Raw genomic sequence first — 25,213 nt, forward strand, 5'->3', positions numbered from 1 at the left:
AAAGGACAACCTGAAGACCAGGGATTGGGATTGAAAGTCGGTATTCGAATCTGAAGGAGGCTCTGATGAATCATTTCTTTGTTTTGTCTTCCAACAGGTACCTGAAGCTTGTGCACAAAACGCAGCTGCCAATGACTGTTAAGATGGGCCGTTTTGAATGTATCAAGTACCTGATGGTCACCTTTAATATTCTGATTTCTGTAAGTGTGTTAGTGGGAATGTAGCCACCAGGGTAATGTCTAGGTCAGAAGCCTCAGGCCATATTTCAGCGAGATGTTCGAGATGGGCAGTGTGGAGGCAAATTAATACTCAATACTTGGGAGTTAGCCAGTAATCCGGCTCTTGATCTGGATTCTATTGAAGGAATAGCTTTAGTGAACTAAAAATGATAGTATATGAGGTGAGCCAAAAGCATAATGAAAATATCTACTTCACTTAATCAATTCAGAGCATTCCTGTGTAGATTGTATGTGTGTTGATAGATCAGATTCACCAGAGACTGTGGCTTGTGCTCTGTACCAGCTACAAACCATCAAATATTCTTCGGTAGAACTATCAAATTAATAGAAGGTTCGCAAAGCCTAAAAACAGCTCTGATTAGAAGCTTGTGCAGCGTGTGATCCCACAGGCCTGTTGGCAATGGTCATTCTACCTGTACTGTCATCTCACAGTCACGGTCTGTGCAGACTCTTGCTGGCATTCGTTGTGCAGTGTGGATCAGCTACTTCCCTTCTGCAGCTCCTCACACCTACCCTGGGGTAGATCTTGACTTTGTGCGTTAGTGTAAAATGGGTGATAGGGAGTTGGCAGCCCATTTTACCTCTCTCCCACTGAAATCATTGAAAGAAAATTGGGGAGAGATGTAAAATGGGCTGTCAACTCCCTATCACCCGTTTTACACTATCACAAAGTACAAATCTACCCCTCTGTCAGTAGTAAGAAGTTTTGAGTGAGCGCACCCTGCTTGATTCACTGACATGTACTTTTAGTGGAAATCGGGTTCCCCTCACAATATGAGTCAACCTAATAGAATGATTTCCTTTCAGCTCCACTCCGTGCCCTGATTGTTCCATTTATTGCCAATCACTTTCAATACCCCAAGACTATCAAGTTATCTTATTTGTTAACTACCCCCCAGTCGACCCTGCAAAGTCTTCCTCACTAACATCTGGTGGGGGGTTACTGGTGCCAAAGTTGGGAGAGTGGTCCCACAGACTGGTCTGTGGTATGTCATTCAGCCAGCTTCAGGCAGGAGTAAGTGTTGGGACATGTGAATGAGGACCGGGAGTTAGATTCTCTCGGGCCTCGCACTCCGAGCTGGGATAGTTGTCCCACGGACTAGTCAAGCAACAAGACGACACAGTCATACTCACGGAATCACCTGTCAGCCAATGTCCCTGAGTCCTCCATCACCATCCCTGGGACCCGCCAGAGGTGGGGGCACAGTGGTATACAGTCGGTGGGAGTGGCCCTGGGAATCCTCAACATTGACTCCGGACCCCGCAATGCCTTCAGGTCTCATATGGGCAAGGAACACTCCTGCTGATTACCACCTACTGACCTTCCTCAGACGACGAATCAGTCCTCCTCCATGTTGAAAAACACTTGGAGGAAGCACTGAATAGCACAGAATATATTCTGGGTGGGGGACTTCAATGTCCAGCACCAAGAGTGGCTCGGTAGTACCATCACTGACCGAGCTGGCCGAGTCCTGAAGGACATAGCTGCCAGACTGGGCCTGCGGCAGGTGGTGAGCGAACCAACACGAGGGAAAAACTTACTTGACCTCGTCCTCACCAATCTACCTGTCGCAGATGTGTCTGTCCATGACAGTATTGGTAGGAGTGACCACCGCACAGTCCTCGTGGAGACAAAGTCCCATCTTCACACTGAGGACACCATCCAACGTGTTGTGTGGCACTACCATTGGGCTAAGTGAGATAGATTAATAACAGGGCTAGAAGCTCAAAACTGGGCATCCATGAGGGGCTGTGGGCCATCATCAGCAGCAGAATTATATTCTATCACAATCTGTAACCTCATGGCCCGGCATATCCCTCATCCCTCCATCATCATCATGCTAGATGACCAACCCTGGTTCAATGAGGAGTGTAGAAGAGCATGTTGGGAGCAGCACCAGGCATACCTAAAAATGAGGTGCCAACCTGGTGAAGCTACAACTCAGGACTACATGCATGCTAAACAGTGGAAGCAGCATGCTATAGACAGAGCTAAGCGATTCCACAACCAGTGGATCAGATCAAAGCTCTGCAGTCCTGCCATATCCAGTCGTGAATGGTGGTGGATAATTAAACAACTAAAGGGAGGAGGAGGCTCTGTAAACATCCCCATCCTCAATGATGGTGGAGTCCAGCACGTGAGTGCAAAAGACAAGACTGAAGCGTTTGCAACCATCTTCAGCCAGAAGTGCCGAGTGGATAATTCATCTCGGCCTCCTCCTGATATCCCCACTATCACAGAAGCCAGTCTTCAGCCAATTCGATTCACTCCACGTGATATCAAGAAACGGCTGAGTGCACTGGATACAGCAAAGGCTATGGGCCCCGATAACATCCCGGCTGTAGTGCTGAAGACCTGTGCATGAAAATTGGCCGTGCCTCTAGCCAAACTGTTCCAATACAACTACAACACTGTATGTCCTGTCCACAAAAAGCAGGACACATCCACCCCAGCCAATTATCACCCCATCAGTCTACTCTCAATCATCAGCAAAGTGATGGAAGGTGTCGTCGACAGTGCTATCAAGTGGCAATTACTCACCAATAACCTGATCACTGATGCTCAGTTTGGGTTCCGTCAGGACCACTCGGCTCCAGACCTCATTACAGCCCTGGTCTAAACATGGACAAAAGAGCTGAATTCCAGAGGTGAGGTGAGAGTGACTGCCCTTGACATCAAAACAGCATTTGACCGAGTGTGGCACCAAGGGACCTGAGTAAAACTGAAGTCAGGGAGAAAACTCTCCAGTGGCTGGAGTTGTACCTGGCTTGAAGGAAGACGGTAGTGGTTGTTGGAGGCCAATCATCTCAGCCCCAGGACATCACTGCAGGGGTTCCTCAGGGCAGTGTCCAAGGCCCAACCATCTTCAGCTGCTTCATCAATGACCTTCCCTCCATCATAAGGTCAAAAGTGTGGCTGGTTTGCCGATGATTGCACAGTGTTCAGTTCCATTCCCAATTCCTCAGATAATGAAGAAGTCCATGCCCACATTCATCAACACATGGACAACATCCAGACTTGGGCTGATAAGTACTAAGCAACATTTGCGCCAAACAAGTACCAAGCAATGACAGAGTGATGGAATATTCTCTACTTCCCTGGATGGGTAGACCTGCAACAACAGTCAAGCTCAAAACTATCCAGGAGAAAGCAATCTGCTCGATTGGCACTTCATCGAGTAGCATAACAATTCACCATCTGGTGCACAGTGGCTGCAGTGTGTACCATCTACAGGATGTACTGCAGCAACTCACCAAAGCTTCTTCGGCAGCACCTCTCAAACTCACGACCTCCAGTACCATCACCTTCAATTTCCCCTCCAAGTCACACACCAAATCCTGGAACTCCCTCACCACCTAACAGCCCAGGCAACGCCGCCCACCCCCGCCCCAGCCCCTTGCACCAATGATGGGCAGTTGCCACATTTTTTGGGCGGCCTGAAAGAGGCAGGTGTCAGACCTGTCCTTGTAGTGGTAGGGCAGCCCATTGACAATCTAACAAATGGATCCAACTCCCCCCCAACCCCCAACCTCCCCCCTCCCCCGGCTGACCCTGCTAACCCTGGCAGGATCAGGACTGGGAAGTGATCCCAGCCTAACTTCCGGGATGGGCACACGGATCATCAGGCCTGATGTAACTTTTATCGTGTTATTGGATAGGATCAGGAGTAGGCCATTTAGCCCCTCGAGCCTGTCCTGCCATTCAATTAGACCATGGCTGATCTGTAGCTTAACCCCATTTACCTGCCTTGGTTCCGTAACCTTTAATAACCTTGCCAAACAAAAATCCACCAATCTCAGTTTTGAAATTTTCAATTGACCCCAAGCCTCAACATACTTTTTGGAGTGTTCCAGATTTCCACTCCCCTCGGTGTGAACTGCTTCTGGACATCATCGCTGAATGGCCTGGCTCTAATTTTAAGGTTATGCCCCCTTGTTCTGGACTCTCCCACCAGAGGAAATAGTTTCTCTCTATCTACCTTATCAAATCCTTTAATCATCTTAAACACCTCAATTAGATCACCTCTTAATCTTCTATATTCACGGGAATACAAGCCTAGTCTGTGCAACCTGTCCTCATAATTTAACCCTTTTAGCCCCGGTATCATTCTGGTGAATCTGTGCTGCACCTTCTCTAAGGCCAATATATCCTTCCTGAGCTCCGGTGCCCAGAACTGAAAGCAATACTCCAGATAAGGCCTCAAAAGGGCACTGTACAGCTCTAACATAACATCCTTCATTTTGTATTCCAGCCCCCTTGAGATAAAGGCAAACATTCCATTAGCCTTTTTAATTATTTTTTGTACCTGTCCACTAGTGATTTCTGCACTTGGAACCCCTAAATCTCTCTGCTCATCCACGGTTCCCAGCTTATCGCCATTTAGAAAATACTCTGATCTTTCTTAGGCCCAAAGTGATAACTTCACATTTTCCTACATTGAACTCCATCTGCTACAGTTTTGCCCACTCACCTAATCTATTAATATCCATTTGCAACTACCTGCTCCCATCTACACTATTTACCGTGCCACCTAACTTAGTGTCATCAGTAAACTTAGATATACAACTCTCTAATCCTTCTTCCAAGTCATTTATAAACATAGTGAAAAGCTGCGGCCCCAGCACAGATCTCTGGGGAACACCACTAGTCACATCCTGCCAATGTGAGTACCTGCCCATTATCCCTGCCCTCTGTCTCCTACCTCCGAACCAATTCCCTATCCAAGCCAATAGGTTGCCTCCAATTTTGTTAACAGTCTCCTACATGGAACCTTGTCGAAAGCCTTATCGAAGTCCATATAAATAACATCTATAGACACTCCCTTATCTACCATGTTAGTTCGCTCCTCAAAAAATTCAACTAGATCCATTAGACATGCTCTCTCTGATCAGCTCATATTGGTCCAAATGCTCAGTCACTCTCCCTAATAACAGATTCTAGTAACTTCTGCACAACTGACGTTAGACTAATAGGCCAATAACTTCTTGATTTATCTCTTTTACCCTTGAATAGAAGACTATAAGAACGTAAGAACATAAGAAATAGGAACAGGAGTAGGCCAAACATCCCCTCGAGTCTGCTCCGCCATTCAATCAGATCATGGCTGATCTTCGACTTCAACTCCATTTTCCTGCCCGATCCCCATTTCCCTTGATTCCCCCAGAGTCCAAAAAAACTATTGATCTTAGTCTTGAAGGTACTGAGCAACTGAGCATCATCAGCCCTCTGGGGTAGAGAATTACAAAGATTCACAACCCTCTGAGTGAAGAAATTCCTCCTCATCTCAGTCTTAAATGGCCGACCCCTTATCCTGAGACTATGCCCCCCTAGTTCTGGACCCCCCAGCCTGGAGAAACAGCCTCTCAGCATCTATCCTGTCAAACCCTCTCAGAATCTCGTATGTTTCAATGAGATCACCTTTCATTCTTCTAAACTCCAGAGAGTATAGGCCCATTCCACTCAATCTCTCCTCACAGGACAAACTTGTCTACCCAGGAATCAATCTAGTGCACCTTCGTTGCACCGCCTCTAAGGCAAGTATATCCTTCCTCAGATAAGGAGACCAAAACTGTACAAGGTACACCAAGTGAGGTCTCATCAAAGCCCTGTACAATTGCAGCAAGACTTCCTTACTCTTGTATTCCAACCCCCTTGCAATAAAGGCACCATACCATTTGCTTTCCTAATTGCTTGCTGTACCTGCATGTTAACTTTCTGTGTTTTGTGTGCAAGGACACCCAAATCCCTCTGAACGCCAACATTTAATAGTTTCTCACCATTTAAAAAAAATTCAATTTTTCTATTCTTCCCATCAAAGTGAATAACCTCACATTTCCCCATGTATTACTCCATCTGCCTCCTTCTTGCCCACTCACTTAACCTGTCGATATCCCTTTACAGACTTTTTGTGTCCTCCTCACAGCTTACTTTCCTACCGAGCTTTGTATTGTCAGCAAACTTGGATACGTTAAATTAAAGTCCCAACGACTGATGTCAAGCTAACCGGCCTGTACTTCCCCGTTTTCTCTCTCTCCTTTTTTGAATAGCGGGGTTACATTTGCTACCTTCCAATCCACTGGGACGTTCCAGAATCTAGGGAATTTTGGAAAATCACAACCAATGCGTCCACTATCTCTGCAGCCTTAGGATGTAGACCATCAGGTCCAGGGGATTTGTCAGCTTTTAGCCCCATTAATTTCTCAGTACTTTTTCTTCACTAATATTGATTACTTTAAGTTCCTCACTCTCATTAGACCCTTGGCTCCCCACTATTTCTGGTATTTTTTTTGTGTCTTTTAACTGTGAATATTTGTTTAATGTCTCTGCCATTTTCCTGATTCCCCATTATAATTTCTCCTGTCTCAGCCTCTAAGGGACCAACATTTACTTTTGTCACTCTCTTCCTTTTCACATACTTGTAGAAGCTCTTACAATCCGTTTTTATATTTCATGTTAGTTTACTGTCATATTCTATTTTCTTGCTCTTTATCAATGTTTTGGTTACCCTTTGCTGGTTTCTAAAACTCTCCCAATCTGCAAGCTTACAACTCTTCTTGACAACATTATAAGTCTCTTCTTTTAATCTAATACTACCCTTAACTTCTTTAGTTAGCCACGGATGGATCACCTTTCCCTTGGGGTTTTTATCCCTAAATAGAATGCATATTTGCTGAGAATTATGAAAGATTTTTCTAAATTTTCGCCATTGCTCAGCTACCGTCATATCTTTTAATCTAATTTCCCAATCTACCTTAGCCAACTCGTCCCTCATACCTATGGAATTGGCTTTGTTTAAGTTTAGGACTCTAGTTTTCGACTTAAGCACGTCACTCTCGAACTCAATGTGAAATTCTATCATATTCTGATCACTCTGCCCCAGAGGATCCTTTACTATGAGATTACTAATTAATCCTGTCTTATTACACAAGATTAGATCTAACATGGCCTGTTCCCTGGTTAGTTCCATGCCATATTGTTCTAAGGAACTGTCTTGAATGCATTCCATGAACTTGTCCTCCAAACTACTTTGGCCAATTTGATTTGCCCAATCTGTATGAAGATTATAGTCCCCCATGATTATTGCATTACCTTTGTTACAAGCTCTTCTTATTTCTTGATTAATACTCTGTCCAACACTATAACTACTGTTAGGGGGCCTATAAACTACTCCCACCAATGTTTTCTGCCCCTTGTTATTTCCTATCTCCGCCCATACTGATTCTACTTCCTGATCTTCTGAGCCAAGTTCCTTTCTCACCACTGTCTTTTATCATCCTCGATTATCAGGTCCCCGCCCCCCCCCCCCCCACCTTTCCATCTTGTCTGTCTTTTCGAAAAGTCAAGTACCCTGGAATAATGGAGTGACGTTGGCAATTTTCCAATCGAAGGGGACAATTCCTGAATGGAGAGAGTTTTGGAAGATCAGGACTAATGCATCAACAATTTCCTCAACTACTTCTTTTAATAATCTGGGCTGGAAGCCATCGGGTCCTGGAGATTGGTTTATCTTTAATCTCATTAGTTTCTCCATTGCCATCATCTTCCTTATATTTAATCTTGTTAGTACTTCCCTTTGATTTATTGGTAGTTGTCCTTGTATCTCTGGTATTTTATCCTCATCCTCTACTGTGAAGACGAATACATAGCAACTATTTAGTAAGTCTGCCATTTCTTGATTTCCAATTACAGTATCACCTGTGTCTGTCATTAAGGGACCCACATTACTCTTCGCTACCCTCTTTCTCTTAATATAGTTGTACAAACCTTTAGTGTTGTCCTTGATATCCCTCGCATGCTTTGTCTCGATTCCCTTTTTGCGGCTCTTATCATTTTCTTTGTTTCCCTTTGCTGTTCTTTATATCTCTCCCAGTCCGCGGGATCTCTCCTGTTCTTTGCCTTCCAATAGGCCCTTTCTTTAAGTTTTCTACTATCTCTCCCTTCCCTTGTAGACCGAGGTTGTTTAATTACACACGTAGACCTCTTGCCCTTTAGGTCTTGTGTACGACCAAATACTTTTTGAAACCTCCCACCGTTCATCTGTAGTTTTATCCGTTAATTGTTCTGCCCAGTCTATTGTGGTTAATTCCTGTCTCATCTCTCCAAAATCAGCCTTACCTAAATTTAAAACCTTGGTTCAAGACTCACCGTTCTCCCTCTCATACCTAATATTGAATTTGATACTATGGTCACTATTAGTTGGTGTTTCCTTATCGTTAGATTATTGACTAGTTCAGGCTCATTACTCATTCCTAACTCTAAGATGGCCTGTTCTCTTGTTGGTTCAAGAACATATTGTTCCAGAAAACTGTCCTGAATACACTCAAGAACTTGGCTGCCTTTGTGACTTGAGCTGTTCGGCTTCTCCCAGTCTGTGAAAATTAGTCTCCCATTATAACTATAGGATGGGGATGATATTTGTTTTATTGTGTTACAGGATGGGAATGATGTTTGTTTTATTGTGTTACAGGACAGGGATGATGTTTGTTTTATTGTGCTACAGGATGGGAATGATGTTTGTTTTATTGTGCTACAGGATGGGAATGATGTTTGTTTTATTGTCTTGCAGGACTGGAATGATGTTTCATGTTGTTACAGTCTGGTGCTGATAATTGTTTTGTTGTGTTGCAAGATGGAGATAATGTTTGTTTCATTGCGATACAGGATGGTGATGTTGTTTGTTTTATTGTGTTACAGGACAGAGATGATGTTTGTTTTATTGTGTTACAGGACGAGGGTAATGTTTGTTTTATTGTGTTACAGGACGGGGGTAATGTTTGTTTTATTGTGTTACAGGACGAGGGTAATGTTTGTTTTATTGTGTTACAGGACGGGGGTAATGTTTGTTTTATTGTGTTACAGGACGGGGGTAATGTTTGTTTTATTGTGTTACAGGACGGGAATGACATTTGTTGATTGTGCTACTGGATGTGGATGATGTTTGTTTTATTGTGTTATGGGATGGCGATAATGTTTGTTTCATTTTGTTACAGAATGGGGATATTGTTTGTTTTATTGTGTTACAGGACGGGGATGAAATTTGTTTGATTGTGTTACAGGATGGAGATGTTGTGGGAAAAATTGGAGCTGTTTTGGAGGGTAGGTAGCGTGATGCGCTATTTGCCCCTGCCCAATGACCCCTGTGCAGGCAGGACACAATTTTCAGCCCACCCGAGGACTCACCTGCAATCAGCGTTCCAGTCCAGGCCTTGCACGAGGAATCAATGTGATTCGCACTTTCCACCACCAGGGGGAGCTCAATCTCTTAAAGGGAGGGTATTTCTCAGAAATCTCTTAAAGGGAGCTGATACCTGTTATTTGCTGAAAATCACAGTCGACTGTCTGCACGGATTCTGAACAGAGATCAGACATCGCACATGTAAAACACAGATGCAGATCCCATCCCTATGTTTACACACTGATCAGTTGTGTTTGACCATTGAATAAAGGTTGCACACTACTAAATCCCACATCCTCCAATCTGCACACCAGACCAATCTGCCAATCTGAGTTGATACCAGGGCTGCGAGAGTGCATGCACCAAGGTTCTCTGCTGATACACTAGAGACCTTGATGCAAGAGGTGGACAGAAGGAGGGACATCCTTTATCCAAGTTGGGGGGGTGGGGGAGGGAAAGAGGCCCTCCAGATATATATCCAAAATGTTCATGCATCATGAACATGGATGCAGTGCAGGGAGAAGTTCAATGCTTTGACATGAATGGTCAAGGTGAGTGAGGTCAACTGTCAGGTGGTGTCTCCTACCAACTGCACCACACACTACACTCCCCATCACCCACATACCAATAAACTCTTTCCATTAGTATTCAACTCTTCCAACCAGATGCTTCCTCTTATCCTTACACATTACGACTGTTGCAAGCCGCCCACCCACAACTCACAGGCCACACAAACTGGCAGCTATTCAACCATGACAGGCACATCACCCAGACACACATCCCGCTTTATTGCAGGAGACCGTGGCGCAAACCGGAAGGCAGCAAGTGGCAGTGGCATTCAGCCCCTCCAGCCTGTTCCGCCATTCACTGAGATCATGGTGGACCTGTGACCTCACTCCATATACCTGCCTTAGCCCCATAGCCCTTAATACCCTTGGTTCACAGAAATCTATCAACCTCAGTTTTAGAAGTCACAAGTGAGCTAGCATCAACCACCGTCTGCAGAAGAGCGTTCCAAACGTCTCTCACCCTTTGTGTGTAGAAGCATTTCCTAACGTCACTCCTGCACGTCCTGGCTCTAAATGTTAGGCCATGTCCCCGCGTCCCAGTATTCAAGTGTAGGAGACCTCCAAAAACAGTTGTAAATGTCTGGGCAGCCAGAAGCAATAATTCAGCCACTAACCTACAAATCCTGCATGGCCCCTTTAAATAGCGTCGGTGGGGGGTCCTCCAGACACTCTAAGACACGTTCAGATAGTCGGGGTTAAGACTGTGCTTTGAGTTGAGCGTTAAGTCCCAAAATGGTGTCCGTCACTTTAAATCAGCGTTGCACACTGATTGAAGCAATTTTCACCCTCCTTTACATGATTCCAGCGTTCGTTATCTGCGCCTGCGCTAACTCCTATACCAATTTGGTGTCCAGCGCACGTGACAGTGGAAACGTGGCGTGCGCATCCAAGACGCCATCTTGGATGTCAGAGATGCCGTGTAGCGCTGAAACAACGGGCGCTACATGGCCCAATTTAGCACCCAATGTTTTTTTCATTGTGTTACAGAACATGATGGGGACGATGTTTGATGGGGACGATGTTTGTTTTATTTTGTTAGAGGACAGGGATGATGTTTGTGTTATTATGTTACAGGATGGGGATAATATTCATTTTATTGTGTTACAAGACTGGTGATGATGTTTGTTTTATTGTGTTACAAGATGGAGATGATGTTTGTTTAATTGTGTTAAATGGTGGGAATGTTGTTTGTTTTATTGTGTTACAGGTGGAGATGATATTTGTTTTATTGTTTTACAGGATGGTGTCATGTTTGTTTTATTGTGTTACAGGATGGGAACGATGTTTGTTTTATTGTGTTACAGGATGATTGTGTTACGGGATGATTTTTCTTCTATTGTGTTACAGGACAGGGATAATGTTTGTTTTATTGTGTTACTGGATGGAGATGTTGTTTGTTTCATTGTTTCAGGATGGGAATGATGTTTGTTTTATTGTGTTACAGGGTGGGGAGGATCTTTGTTTTACTGTGTTATAGGTTAGGGATGATGTTTGTTTTATTTTGTTACAGGCTGGGAATGATATTTGTTTTGTTGTATTACAGAATAGGGATGATGTTTGTATTATGATGTTACAGGATGCAGATGTTTGTTTTATTGTGTTACAGGATAGGAATTGTGTTTGTTTTATTGTCTTACACGATTTGGATGATGTTTGTTTTATCATTTTACGGGATGGGGATGATGTTTGTTTTATTGTGTTACAGGATGGGGATGTTGTTTGTTTTATTATGTTACAGGATGGGGATGATGTTTGTTGTATTATGTTACAGGATGGGGATGATGTTTGTTTTATTGTGTTACAGGATGGGGATGATGTTTGTTTTATTGTGTTACAGGATGGGAATGATGTTTGTTTTATTGTGTTACAGGATGGGGATGTTGTTTGTTTTATTGTGTTACAGGACTGGGTTAGTGATTCTTTTATGGTGTTACAGGCCATTACTGATATTTATTTTATTGTGTTACACGACTGGGATGATGTTTGTTTTATTGGGCTTGATTTTAAAAGTAAAAAACGGGTGGGTTGGGGGCGGGGGTCACTGAAAATTGCCACCATTTCAGACCCGCACCCAGCCCGTCCATTTCCGTTATTTACGGGGGCAGGACGAGGGGTGGGCGACCAACCCGCTCCCAGGAGACGGGTCGGGCTTAAAACCTTTCAAGGAGGGTTCAGGCCTTCATTTCTCACTAATTCCCGATTTCAACCCCGGGGGCCGGGATTCCCGGGCCTTCTGTTTTATGCCTCGTGTAAGGAGACGAGAAGGCCCGAGACTAAAGGTCGGCACTAGAAAGGCACAGCTTGTGGGCCCACAGGAGCCGCAGTGCTTTCCCCAGACTCAACAAGCCTGCACTGACCCCCCCCCCCACCGTGATCGCAGACCATCTCCCCCAATTGTGGACCCCCGAGCCCCGATCCTCCCCCCCCCGACCCCCGATCCTCCCCCCCCGACCCCGATCCTCCGACCCCGATCCTCCCCCCCCGATCCTCCCCCCCCGATCCTCCGACCCCGATCCTCCCCCCCCGACCCCGATCCTCCCCCCCCGATCCTCCCCCCCCGATCCTCCCCCCCCGATCCTCCCCCCCCGATCCTCCGACCCCGATCCTCCCCCCCCCGATCCTCCGACCCCGATCCTCCCCCCCCGATCCTCCCCCCCCGATCCTCCGACCCCGATCCGCCGACCCCGATCCTCCCCCCCCGATCCTCCGACCCCGATCCTCCCCCCCCGATCCTCCCCCCCCGATCCTCTGACCCCGATCCTCCCCCCCCGATCCTCCGACCCCGATCCTCCCCCCCCGATCCTCCGACCCCGATCCTCCCCCCCCGATCCTCCCCCCCCGATCCTCCGACCCCGATCCTCTGACCCCGATCCTCCCCCCCCGATCCTCCCCCCCCGATCCTCCGACCCCGATCCTCCGACCCCGATCCTCCCCCCCCGATCCTCCCCCCCCGATCCTCCGACCCCGATCCTCTGACCCCGATCCTCCCCCCCCGATCCTCCGACCCCGATCCTCCGACCCCGATCCTCCCCCCCCGATCCTCTGACCCCGATCCTCCCCCCCCGATCCTCCGACCCCGATCCTCCGACCCCGATCCTCCCCCCCCGATCCTCCGACCCCGATCCTCCGACCCCGATCCTCCCCCCCCGATCCTCTGACCCCGATCCTCCCCCCCCGATCCCCCGACCCCGATCCTCCCCCCCCGATCCTCCCCCCCCGATCCTCCCCCCCCGATCCTCCGACCCCGATCCTCCCCCCCCGATCCTCCCCCCCCCGATCCTCCCCCCCCGATCCTCCGACCCCGATCCTCCGACCCCGATCCTCTGACCCCGATCCTCCGACCCCGATCCTCCCCCCCCGATCCTCCGACCCCGATCCTCCCCCCCCCGATCCTCCCCCCCCGATCCTCCGACCCCGATCCTCCGACCCCGATCCTCCCCCCCGATCCTCCGACCCCGATCCTCCCCCCCCGATCCTCCGACCCCGATCCTCCCCCCCCGATCCTCCCCCCCCGATCCTCCGACCCCGATCCTCCCCCCCCGATCCTCCGACCCCGATCCTCCCCCCCCGATCCTCCGACCCCGATCCTCCGACCCCGATCCTCCGACCCCGATCCTCCGACCCCGATCCTCCGACCCCGATCCTCCGACCCCGATCCTCCGACCCCGATCCTCCCCTCCCGATCCTCCGACCCCGATCCTCCGACCCCGATCCTCTGACCCCGATCCCCCGACCCCGATCCTCCGACCCCGATCCTCCCCCCCCGATCCTCCCCCCCCGATCCTCCGACCCCGATCCTCCCCTCCCGATCCTCCGACCCCGATCCTCCGACCCCGATCCTCCGACCCCGATCCTCCGACCCCGATCCTCCGACCCCGATCCTCCCCCCCCGATCCTCCGACCCCGATCCTCCCCCCCCGATCCTCCGACCCCGATCCTCCCCCCCCGATCCTCCGACCCCGATCCTCCCCCCCCGATCCTCCGACCCCGATCCTCCCCCACCGATCCTCCGACCCCGATCCTCCGACCCCGATCCTCCCCCCCCGATCCTCCGACCCCGATCCTCCGACCCCGATCCTCCCCCCCCGATCCTCCGACCCCGATCCTCCCCCCCCGATCCTCCCCCCCCGATCCTCCGACCCCGATCCTCCCCCCCCGATCCTCCGACCCCGATCCTCCCCCCCCGATCCTCCCCCCCGATCCTCCCCCCCCGATCCTCCGACCCCGATCCTCCCCCCCCGATCCTCCCCCCCCGATCCTCCCCCCCCGATCTTCCGACCCCGATCCTCCGACCCCGATCCTCCGACCCCGATCCTCCCCCCCCGATCCTCCCCCCCCGATCCTCCCCCCCCGATCCTCCCCCCCCGATCCTCCGACCCCGATCCTCCCCCCCCGATCCTCCCCCCCCGATCCTCCCCCCCCCGATCTTCCGACCCCGATCCTCCGACCCCGATCCTCCCCCCCCGATCTTCCGACCCCGATCCTCCCCCCCCGATCCTCCGACCCCGATCCTCCCCCCCCGATCTTCCGACCCCGATCCTCCGACCCCGATCCTCCGACCCCGATCCTCCCCCCCCGACCCCGATCCTCCGACCCCGATCCTCCGACCCCGATCCTCCGACCCCGATCCTCCCCCCCCGATCCTCCGACCCCGATCCTCCGACCCCGATCCTCCCCCCCCCGATCCTCCGACCCCGATCCTCCCCCCCCGATCCTCCGACCCCGATCCTCCCCCCCCGATCCTCCCCCCCCGATCCTCCGACCCCGATCCTCCCCCACCGATCCTCCGACCCCGATCCTCCCCTCCCGATCCTCCGACCCCGATCCTCCGACCCCGATCCTCCCCCCCCGATCCTCCGACCCCGATCCTCCGACCCCGATCCTCCCCCCCCGATCCTCCGACCCCGATCCTCCGACCCCGATCCTCCGACCCCGATCCTCCCCCCCCGATCCTCCGACCCCGATCCTCCGACCCCGATCCTCCGACCCCGATCCTCCGACCCCGATCCTCCCCCCCCGATCCTCCGACCCCGATCCTCCCCCCCCGATCCTCCCCCCCCGATCCTCCGACCCCGATCCTCCCCCCCCGATCCTCTGACCCCGATCCTCCCCCCCCGATCCTCCGACCCCGATCCTCCCCCCCCGACCCCGATCCTCTGACCCCGATCCTCCCCCCCCGATCCTCCGACCCCGATCCTCCCCCCCCGATCCTCCCCCCCCGACCCCGATCCTCCGACCCCGATCCTCCCCCCCCGACCCCGATCCTCCCCCCCCGATCCTCCCCCCCCGATCCTCCGACCCCGATCCTCCCCCTCCAACCCCGATCCTCCGACCCCGTTCCTCCCCCCGACCCCGATCCTCCCCCCCCGACCCCGATCCTCCCCCTCCGACCCCGATCCTCCGACCCCGATCCTCCCCCCGACCCCGATCCTCCCCCTCCGACCCCGATCCTCCGACCCCGATCCTCCCCCCGACCCCGATCCTCCCCCTCCGACCCCGATCCTCCGACCCCGATCCTCCCCCCGACCCCGATCCTCCGACCCCGATCCTCCCCCCCCGATCCTCCGACCCCGATCCTCCCCCCCCGATCCTCCGACCCCGATCCTCCCCCCGACCCCGATCCTCCGACCCCGATCCTCCCCCCCCGATCCTCCGACCCCGATCCTCCCCCCCCGATCCTGCGACCCCGATCCTCCGACCCCGATCCTCCGACCCCGATCCTCCCCCCCCGATCCTCCCCCCCCGATCCTGCGACCCCGATCCTCCGACCCCGATCCTCCGACCCCGATCCTCCCCCCCCCGATCCTCCGACCCCGATCCTCCCCCCCCGATCCTGCGACCCCGATCCTCCCCCCCGATCCTCCCCCCCCGACCCCGATCCTCCGACCCCGATCCTCCGACCCCGATCCTCCCCCCCCGATCCTCCGACCCCGATCCTCCGACCCCGATCCTCCGACCCCGATCCTCCCCCCCCGATCCTCCGACCCCGATCCTCCCCCCCCGATCCTCCGACCCCGATCATCCCCCCCCGATCCTCCGACCCCGATCCTCCCCCCCCGATCCTCCGACCCCGATCCTCCCCCCCCGATCCTCCGACCCCGATCCTCCCCCCCCGATCCTCCGACCCCGATCCTCCGACCCCGATCCTCCGACCCCGATCCTCCGACCCCGATCCTCCGACCCCGATCCTCCCCCCCCGATCCTCCGACCCCGATCCTCCGACCCCGATCCTCCCCCCCGATCCTCCCCCCCCGACCCCGATCCTCCGACCCCGATCCTCCCCCCCCGACCCCGATCCTCCCCCCCCGATCCTCCCCCCCCGATCCTCCGACCCCGATCCTCCCCCTCCGACCCCGATCCTCCGACCCCGATCCTCCCCCCGACCCCGATCCTCCCCCCCCGACCCCGATCCTCCCCCTCCGACCCCGATCCTCCCCCCGACCCCGATCCTCCCCCCCCGACCCCGATCCTCCCCCCCCGATCCTCCGACCCCGATCCTCCGACCCCGATCCTCCCCCCCCGATCCTCCGACCCCGATCCTCCCCCCCCCGATCCTCCGACCCCGATCCTCCCCCCCCCGATCCTCCCCCCCCCGATCCTCCGACCCCGATCCTCCCCCCCGGATCCTGCGACCCCGATCCTGCGACCCCGATCCTCCGACCCCGATCCTCCCCCCCCGATCCTCCGACCCCGATCCTCCGACCCCGATCCTCCGACCCCGATCCTCCGACCCCGATCCTCCCCCCCCGATCCTCCGACCCCGATCCTGCGACCCCGATCCTCCGACCCCGATCCTCCCCCCCCGATCCTCCGACCCCGATCCTCCGACCCCGATCCTCCCCCCCGATCCTCCGACCCCGATCCTCCCCCCCCGATCCTCCGACCCCGATCCTCCGACCCCGATCCTCCCCCCCCGATCCTCCGACCCCGATCCTCCCCCCCCGATCCTCCCCCCCCGATCCTCCGACCCCGATCCTCCCCCCCCGATCCTCTGACCCCGATCCTCCCCCCCCGATCCTCCCCCCCCGATCCTCTGACCCCGATCCTCCCCCCCCGATCCTCCGACCCCGATCCTCCCCCCCCGATCCTCTGACCCCGATCCTCCCCCCCCGATCCTCCGACCCCGATCCTCCCCCCCCGACCCCGATCCTCTGACCCCGATCCTCCCCCCCCGATCCTCCGACCCCGATCCTCCCCCCCCGACCCCGATCCTCCCCCCCCGATCCTCCCCCCCCGATCCTCCGACCCCGATCCTCCCCCTCCGACCCCGATCCTCCGACCCCGATCCTCCCCCCGACCCCGATCCTCCCCCCCCGACCCCGATCCTCCCCCTCCGACCCCGATCCTCCGACCCCGATCCTCCCCCCGACCCCGATCCTCCCCCCCCGACCCCGATCCTCCCCCCCCGATCCTCCGACCCCGATCCTCCGACCCCGATCCTCCCCCCCCGATCCTCCGACCCCGATCCTCCCCCCCCCGATCCTCCGACCCCGATCCTCCCCCCCCGATCCTGCGACCCCGATCCTCCGACCCCGATCCTCCGACCCCGATCCTCCCCCCCCGATCCTCCGACCCCGATCCTCCGACCCCGATCCTCCGACCCCGATCCTCCGACCCCGATCCTCCCCCCCCGATCCTCCGACCCCGATCCTCCGACCCCGATCCTCCGACCCCGATCCTCCCCCCCCGATCCTCCGACCCCGATCCTCCCCCCCGATCCTCCGACCCCGATCCTCCGACCCCGATCCTCCCCCCCCGATCCTCCGACCCCGATCCTCCGACCCCGATCCTCCGACCCCGATCCTCCGACCCCGATCCTCCCCCCCCGATCCTCCCCCCCCGATCCTCCGACCCCGATCCTCCCCCCCCGATCCTCCGACCCCGATCCTCCGACCCCGATCCTCCCCCCCCGATCCTCCCCCCCCGATCCTCCGACCCCGATCCTCCCCCCCCGATCCTCCGACCCCGATCCTCCGACCCCGATCCTCCGACCCCGATCCTCCCCCCCCGATCCTCCGACCCCGATCCTCCGACCCCGATCCTCCCCCCCCGATCCTCCCCCCCCGATCCTCCGACCCCGATCCTCCGACCCCGATCCTCCGACCCCGATCCTCCGACCCCGATCCTCCGACCCCGATCCTCCCCCCCCGATCCTCCGACCCCGATCCTCCGACCCCGATCCTCCGACCCCGATCCTCCCCCCCCGATCCTCCGACCCCGATCCTCCCCCCCCGATCCTCCGACCCCGATCCTCCGACCCCGATCCTCCGACCCCGATCCTCCCCCCCCGATCCTCCCCCCCCGATCCTGCGACCCCGATCCTCCGACCCCGAACCTCCGACCCCGATCCTGCGACCCCGATCCTCCGACCCCGATCCTCCCCCCCCGATCCTCCGACCCCGATCCTCCGACCCCGATCCTCCGACCCCGATCCTCCCCCCCCGATCCTCCGACCCCGATCCTCCCCCCCCGATCCTCCGACCCCGATCCTCCCCCCCCGATCCTCCGACCCCGATCCTCCCCCACCGATCCTCCGACCCCGATCCTCCGACCCCGATCCTCCCCCCCCGATCCTCCCCCCCCGATCCTCCCCCCCCGATCCTCCCCCCCCGATCCTCCGACCCCGATCCTCCCCCCCCGATCCTCCGACCCCGATCCTCCGACCCCGATCCTCCGACCCCGATCCTCCGACCCCGATCCTCCCCCCCCGATCCTCCGACCCCGATCCTCCCCCCCCGATCCTCCCCCCCCGATCCTCCGACCCCGATCCTCCCCCCCCGATCCTCTGACCCCGATCCTCCCCCCCCGATCCTCCGACCCCGATCCTCCCCCCCCGACCCCGATCCTCTGACCCCGATCCTCCCCCCCCGATCCTCCGACCACGATCCTCCCCCCCCGATCCTCCCCCCCCGACCCCGATCCTCCGACCCCGATCCTCCCCCCCCGACCCCGATCCTCCCCCCCCGATCCTCCCCCCCCGATCCTCCGACCCCGATCCTCCCCCTCCGACCCCGATCCTCCGACCCCGATCCTCCCCCCGACCCCGATCCTCCCCCCCCGACCCCGATCCTCCGACCCCGATCCTCCCCCCGACCCCGATCCTCCCCCCCCGACCCCGATCCTCCCCCTCCGACCCCGATCCTCCGACCCCGATCCTCCCCCCGACCCCGATCCTCCCCCCCCGACCCCGATCCTCCCCCCCCGATCCTCCGACCCCGATCCTCCCCCCCCCGATCCTGCGACCCCCGATCCTCCGACCCCGATCCTCCGACCCCGATCCTCCCCCCCCGATCCTCCGACCCCGATCCTCCGACCCCGATCCTCCGACCCCGATCCTCCGACCCCGATCCTCCCCCCCCGATCCTCCCCCCCCGATCCTCCGACCCCGATCCTGCGACCCCGATCCTCCGACCCCGATCCTCCCCCCCCGATCCTCCGACCCCGATCCTCCCCCCCCGATCCTCCGACCCCGATCCTCCGACCCCGATCCTCCGACCCCGATCCTCCCCCCCCGATCCTCCGACCCCGATCCTCCCCCCCCGATCCTCCGACCCCGATCCTCCGACCCCGATCCTCCGACCCCGATCCTCCCCCCCCGATCCTCCGACCCCGATCCTCCGACCCCGATCCTCCCCCCCCGATCCTCCCCCCCCGACCCCGATCCTCCGACCCCGATCCTCCCCCCCCGACCCCGATCCTCCCCCCCCGATCCTCCCCCCCCGATCCTCCGACCCCGATCCTCCGACCCCGATCCTCCCCCCGACCCCGATCCTCCCCCCCCGACCCCGATCCTCCCCCTCCGACCCCGATCCTCCGACCCCGATCCTCCCCCCGACCCCGATCCTCCCCCCCCGACCCCGATCCTCCCCCCCCGATCCTCCGACCCCGATCCTCCGACCCCGATCCTCCCCCCCCCGATCCTCCGACCCCGATCCTCCCCCCCCGATCCTCCGACCCCGATCCTCCCCCCCCCGATCCTCCGACCCCGATCCTCCCCCCCCGATCCTGCGACCCCGATCCTCCGACCCCGATCCTCCGACCCCGATCCTCCCCCCCCGATCCTCCGACCCCGATCCTCCGACCCCGATCCTCCGACCCCGATCCTCCCCCCCCGATCCTCCGACCCCGATCCTCCGACCCCGATCCTCCGACCCCGATCCTCCCCCCCCGATCCTCCGACCCCGATCCTGCGACCCCGATCCTCCGACCCCGATCCTCCCCCCCCGATCCTCCGACCCCGATCCTCCCCCCCCGATCCTCCGACCCCGATCCTCCGACCCCGATCCTCCCCCCCCGATCCTCCGACCCCGATCCTCCGACCCCGATCCTCCCCCACCGATCCTCCGACCCCGATCCTCCCCCCCCGATCCTCCCCCCCCGATCCTCCGACCCCGATCCTCCGACCCCGATCCTCCGACCCCGATCCTCCGACCCCGATCCTCCGAACCCGATCCTCCCCCCCCGATCCTCCGACCCCGATCCTCCGACCCCGATCCTCCGACCCCGATCCTCCCCCCCCGATCCTCCGACCCCGATCCTCCGACCCCGATCCTCCGACCCCGATCCTCCCCCCCCGATCCTCCGACCCCGATCCTCCGACCCCGATCCTCCGACCCCGATCCTCCCCCCCCGATCCTCCGACCCCGATCCTCCGACCCCGATCCTCCCCCCCCGATCCTCCCCCCCCGATCCTCCGACCCCGATCCTCCGACCCCGATCCTCCGACCCCGATCCTCCGACCCCGATCCTCCGACCCCGATCCTCCCCCCCCGATCCTCCGACCCCGATCCTCCGACCCCGATCCTCCCCCCCCGATCCTCCGACCCCGATCCTCCCCCCCCGATCCTCCGACCCCGATCCTCCCCCCCGATCCTCCGACCCCGATCCTCCGACCCCGATCCTCCCCCCCCGACCCCGATCCTCCGACCCCGATCCTCCCCCCCCGACCCCGATCCTCCCCCCCCGATCCTCCCCCCCCGATCCTCCCCCCCCGATCCTCCGACCCCGATCCTCCCCCCCCGATCCTCCGACCCCGATCCTCCGACCCCGATCCTCCCCCTCCGATCCTCCGACCCCGATCCTCCGACCCCGATCCTCCCCCCCCGATCCTCCGACCCCGATCCTCCCCCCCCGATCCTCCGACCCCGATCCTCCCCCCCCGATCCTCCGACCCCGATCCTCCGACCCCGATCCTCCCCCCCCGATCCTCCGACCCCGATCCTCCGACCCCGATCCTCCGACCCCGATCCTCCGACCCCGATCCTCCGACCCCGATCCTCCGACCCCGATCCTCCCCCCCCGATCCTCCGACCCCGATCCTCCCCCCCCGATCCTGCGACCCCGATCCTCCGACCCCGATCCTCCGACCCCGATCCTCCGACCCCGATCCTCCGACCCCGATCCTCCGACCCCGATCCTCCGACCCCGATCCTCCGACCCCGATCCTCCCCCTCCGATCCTCCGACCCCGATCCTCCGACCCCGATCCTCCCCCCCCGATCCTCCGACCCCGATCCTCCCCCCCCGATCCTCCGACCCCGATCCTCCGACCCCGATCCTCCCCCCCCGATCCTCCGACCCCGATCCTCCGACCCCGATCCTCCGACCCCGATCCTCCCCCCCCGATCCTCCCCCCCCGATCCTGCGACCCCGATCCTCCGACCCCGATCCTCCGACCCCGATCCTCCCCCCCCGATCCTGCGACCCCGATCCTCCGACCCCGATCCTCCGACCCCGAACCTCCGACCCCGACCCCGAACCTCCGACCCCGATCCTCCCCCCCCGATCCTCCCCCCCCGAACCTTCCCCCCCGACCCCGATCCTCCGACCCCGATCCTCCGACCCCGAACCTCCCCTCCGACCCCGATCCTCCCCTCCGACCCCGATCCTCCGACCCCGATCCTCCGACCCCGATTCTCTGACCCCGATCCTCCCCCTCCGACCCCGATCCTCCGACCCCGATCCTCTGACCCCGATCCTCTGACCCCGATCCTCCCCCTCCGACCCCGAACCTCCGACCCCGACCCTCCGACCCCGATCCTCCGACCCCGATCCTCCGACCCCGAACCTCCGACCCCGAACCTCCGACCCCGACCCTCCGACCCCGAACCTCCGACCCCGAACCTCCGACCCCGACCCTCCGACCCCGATCCTCCGACCCCGATCCTTCGACCCCGATCCTCCGACCCCGATCCTTCGACCCCGATCCTCCCCCCCGACCCCGATCCTCCCCCCCGACCCCGATCCTCCGACCCCGATCCTCTGACCCCGATCCTCCCCCTCCGACCCCGATCCTCCCCCCCCGATCCTCTGACCCCGATCCTCCCCCTCCGACCCCGATCCTCTGACCCCGATCCTCTGACCCCGATCCCCCGACCCCGATCCTCTGACCCCGATCCTCCGACCCCGATCCTCTGACCCCGATCCTCCCCCTCCGACCCCGATCCTCCCCCCCCGATCCTCTGACCCCGATCCTCCCCCCCGACCCCGATCCTCCCCCCCCGATCCTCCGACCCCGATCCTCCCCCCCCGACCCCGATCCTCCCCCCCCGATCCTCTGACCCCGATCCTCCCCCTCCGACCCCGATCCTCCCCCCCCGATCCTCTGACCCCGATCCTCCCCCTCCGACCCCGACCCTCTGACCCCGATCCCCCGACCCCGATCCTCTGACCCCGAACCTCCGACCCCGATCCTCCCCTCCGAACCCGATCCCCCGACCCCGATCCTCCTCCTCTGACCCTGATCCTCCCCCCCCGACCCCGATCCCCCGACCCCGATCCTCCCCCTGACCCCGATCCCCCGACCCCGATCCTCCCCCTGACCCCGATCCCCCGACCCCGATCCTCCCCCTGACCCCGATCCTCCCCCTGACTCCGATCCTCCCCCTGACCCCGATCCTCTGACCCCGATCCTCCCCCCGACCCCGATCCTCCCCCCGACCCCGATCCTCTGACCCCGATCCTCCCCCTGACCCCGATCCTCCCCCTGACCCCGATCGTCCCCCTGACCCCGATCCTCCCCCCCACCCCGATCCTCCCCCCGACCCCGATCCTCTGACCCCGATCCTCCCCCTGACCCCGATCCTCCCCCTGACCCCGATCGTCCCCCTGACCCCGATCCTCCCCCCGACCCCGATCCTCCCCCCGACCCCGATCCTCTGACCCCGATCCTCCCCCTGACCCAGATCCTCCCCCTGACCCCGATCCTCCCCCTGACCCCGATCCTCCCCCTGACCCCGATCCTCTGACCCCGATCCTCCCCCCGACCCCGATCCTCCCCCCGACCCCGATCCTCTGACCCCGATCCTCCCCCCGACCCCGATCCTCTGACCCCGATCCTCCTCCCCGACATCGATCCTCCCCCTGACCCCGATCCTCCCCCCGACCCCGATCCTCCCCCCGACCCCGATCCTCTGACCCCGATCCTCCTCCCCGACATCGATCCTCCGATCCCTTTCCACTGACCCTGATCCTCATACTCTGACTCCGAATCCGATCCTCCAACCCTCGACACTCCCCCCCCCCTCACCCCTACGATCGTGGATCACCGTGATGACCCCTGATCCCATCAACCCCCCGTGACTGATTTATTGTGCTACAGGTTGGAGATGTTTGTTTTATTGTGTTACAGGATGGGGATGATTCTTGTTTTATTGTTTCCCGGGATTCGGATGATGTTTGTTTTATGGTGTTACAGGCTGGTACTGATGTTTGTTTTATTGTGTTACAGGATGGAGATGATACGTGTTTAACTATGTCACAGTATGGACATAATGGCCCCGATATTAGCGGGGAGACGGGATAGCAGCTGCGGGGGGGGAGTGGGTGGGCGATTGAGCATGTGGGTAACCTGACTAATAAAATCCGTCCGTTCCCCACACGATCACGGGTGAATTGGAGCCACTTAACGCGGCTTCCGGGTTTCCCGTCGGAAACCTGCGCAGCGGGCGGACTGCGCACCTGCATCACAGGCTGTCAGCTGGAGGAAATCTATTTAAAGGGGCATTCCTCCAATGGCTGCTCCTGGAGCAAACATCCAAACACCACAATGGAGCAGCACAGGGGAAAGGCTGCTCCTAGATTTAGTGATGCCTCACTCCAGGTGCTACTGGATGGGGTGAGGAGGAGGAGGGATGTCTTCTACCCCGCGGACGGGAGGAAGTGACCTGCCTCTGCCACCAAGAAGGCCCGGCTCAAGGTGGCAAAGGAGGTCACCAGCAGCAGCAACGTCTCCTGTACCTGGATCCAGTGCAGGAAACAGTTCAATGACCTAAACTAGGTCAGCCAAAGTGAGTACACTTACTCATTCTCCGACACTCCATCTTCCACATCACCGCCCCCACCCCCCAACTCATTCTGCACTGCCAACACTACTCTATCACATCACTCCTCACACCCACTAAAAGCTCATCCTCAAATTACCCGCACTTCCTCACCTCCCCATTACTCACCCCACCACTACCACCCACACCAATCCTCATACAATGTCATGGTTCTGTCTCATACTCACCCTCTGATGCATCTCTTTCACGGTCAGCCGCACCCAAACCAATGCATTCATCGGTTGGCCACGTCACCATCACTCACTCACGTGTCTGTACTTTCTCCCCTTATAGGAGAAGAGAGCCCAGAATGCACGGGAGAGGGCGAGGACCGGAGGGGGGCCGCAACAAATCGTCGTCTTCACAGACACGGAGCAGGAGGCGCTGGAGCTGAGCCGCACCCTCGAGTGCCTGTCTGTCGGGGATGCCAAGACTGGCACCCCACAAACGTCTGGTGACAGAACTTTAACATTCAGCACACACAATATGAATTGATAACATGCCTTGCCATCTTCAGCACCTCATAATGCTCATCACAACATGACACATCTGTGATCATGCTTAATATTTCCATCTGTTCTCTTACAGGGCCGTCAGCGACCGCTGTGACTGCAGAGGGCGATTCCTCAGAGGACCGGCCGACCCCTGAGGGGGCACCGTCACATCATAGTGAGCCATCCACCAGCACAGTTTCACACACCTCGGTGGGTCCCCGTCCGCAGTTAGCTTTGTCGCACATGGTGAATTACCACACGCATGTGAGCACGAGCAGACACTGGTGGCAGGGGCAGCTGTGGAGAGTCCATGTCGGTGGGAGCACTCCTCTCCAGGCTCTGCTCAGCTGGACACAGATGCTGAACCCTGGGGGCCATCCTTTAAAAGGAGAATGATCGAGGGGCAGCAGCACAT

At 58.1% G+C, this 25,213-nt stretch overlaps 1 protein-coding gene across 2 annotated transcripts in view; it reads left to right on the forward strand.

Annotated features, from left to right (window-relative positions):
* Positions 1–25,213, forward strand: part of LOC137327662 (tetraspanin-18-like) — a 377,857-nt gene that overhangs the window by 275,804 nt on the left and 76,840 nt on the right. For both annotated transcript variants that reach the window (XM_067993462.1, XM_067993463.1), the window contains exon 4: positions 98–200. In XM_067993462.1, coding sequence (XP_067849563.1) covers positions 132–200 — 69 coding nt within the window. In that variant the 5' untranslated portion in view covers positions 98–131. The remainder of the gene's footprint in view (positions 1–97; positions 201–25,213) is intronic.

This window comes from Heptranchias perlo, chromosome 12, assembly GCF_035084215.1.
Source record: "Heptranchias perlo isolate sHepPer1 chromosome 12, sHepPer1.hap1, whole genome shotgun sequence".
In the NCBI taxonomy this organism is placed as follows: Eukaryota; Metazoa; Chordata; class Chondrichthyes; order Hexanchiformes; family Hexanchidae; genus Heptranchias; species Heptranchias perlo.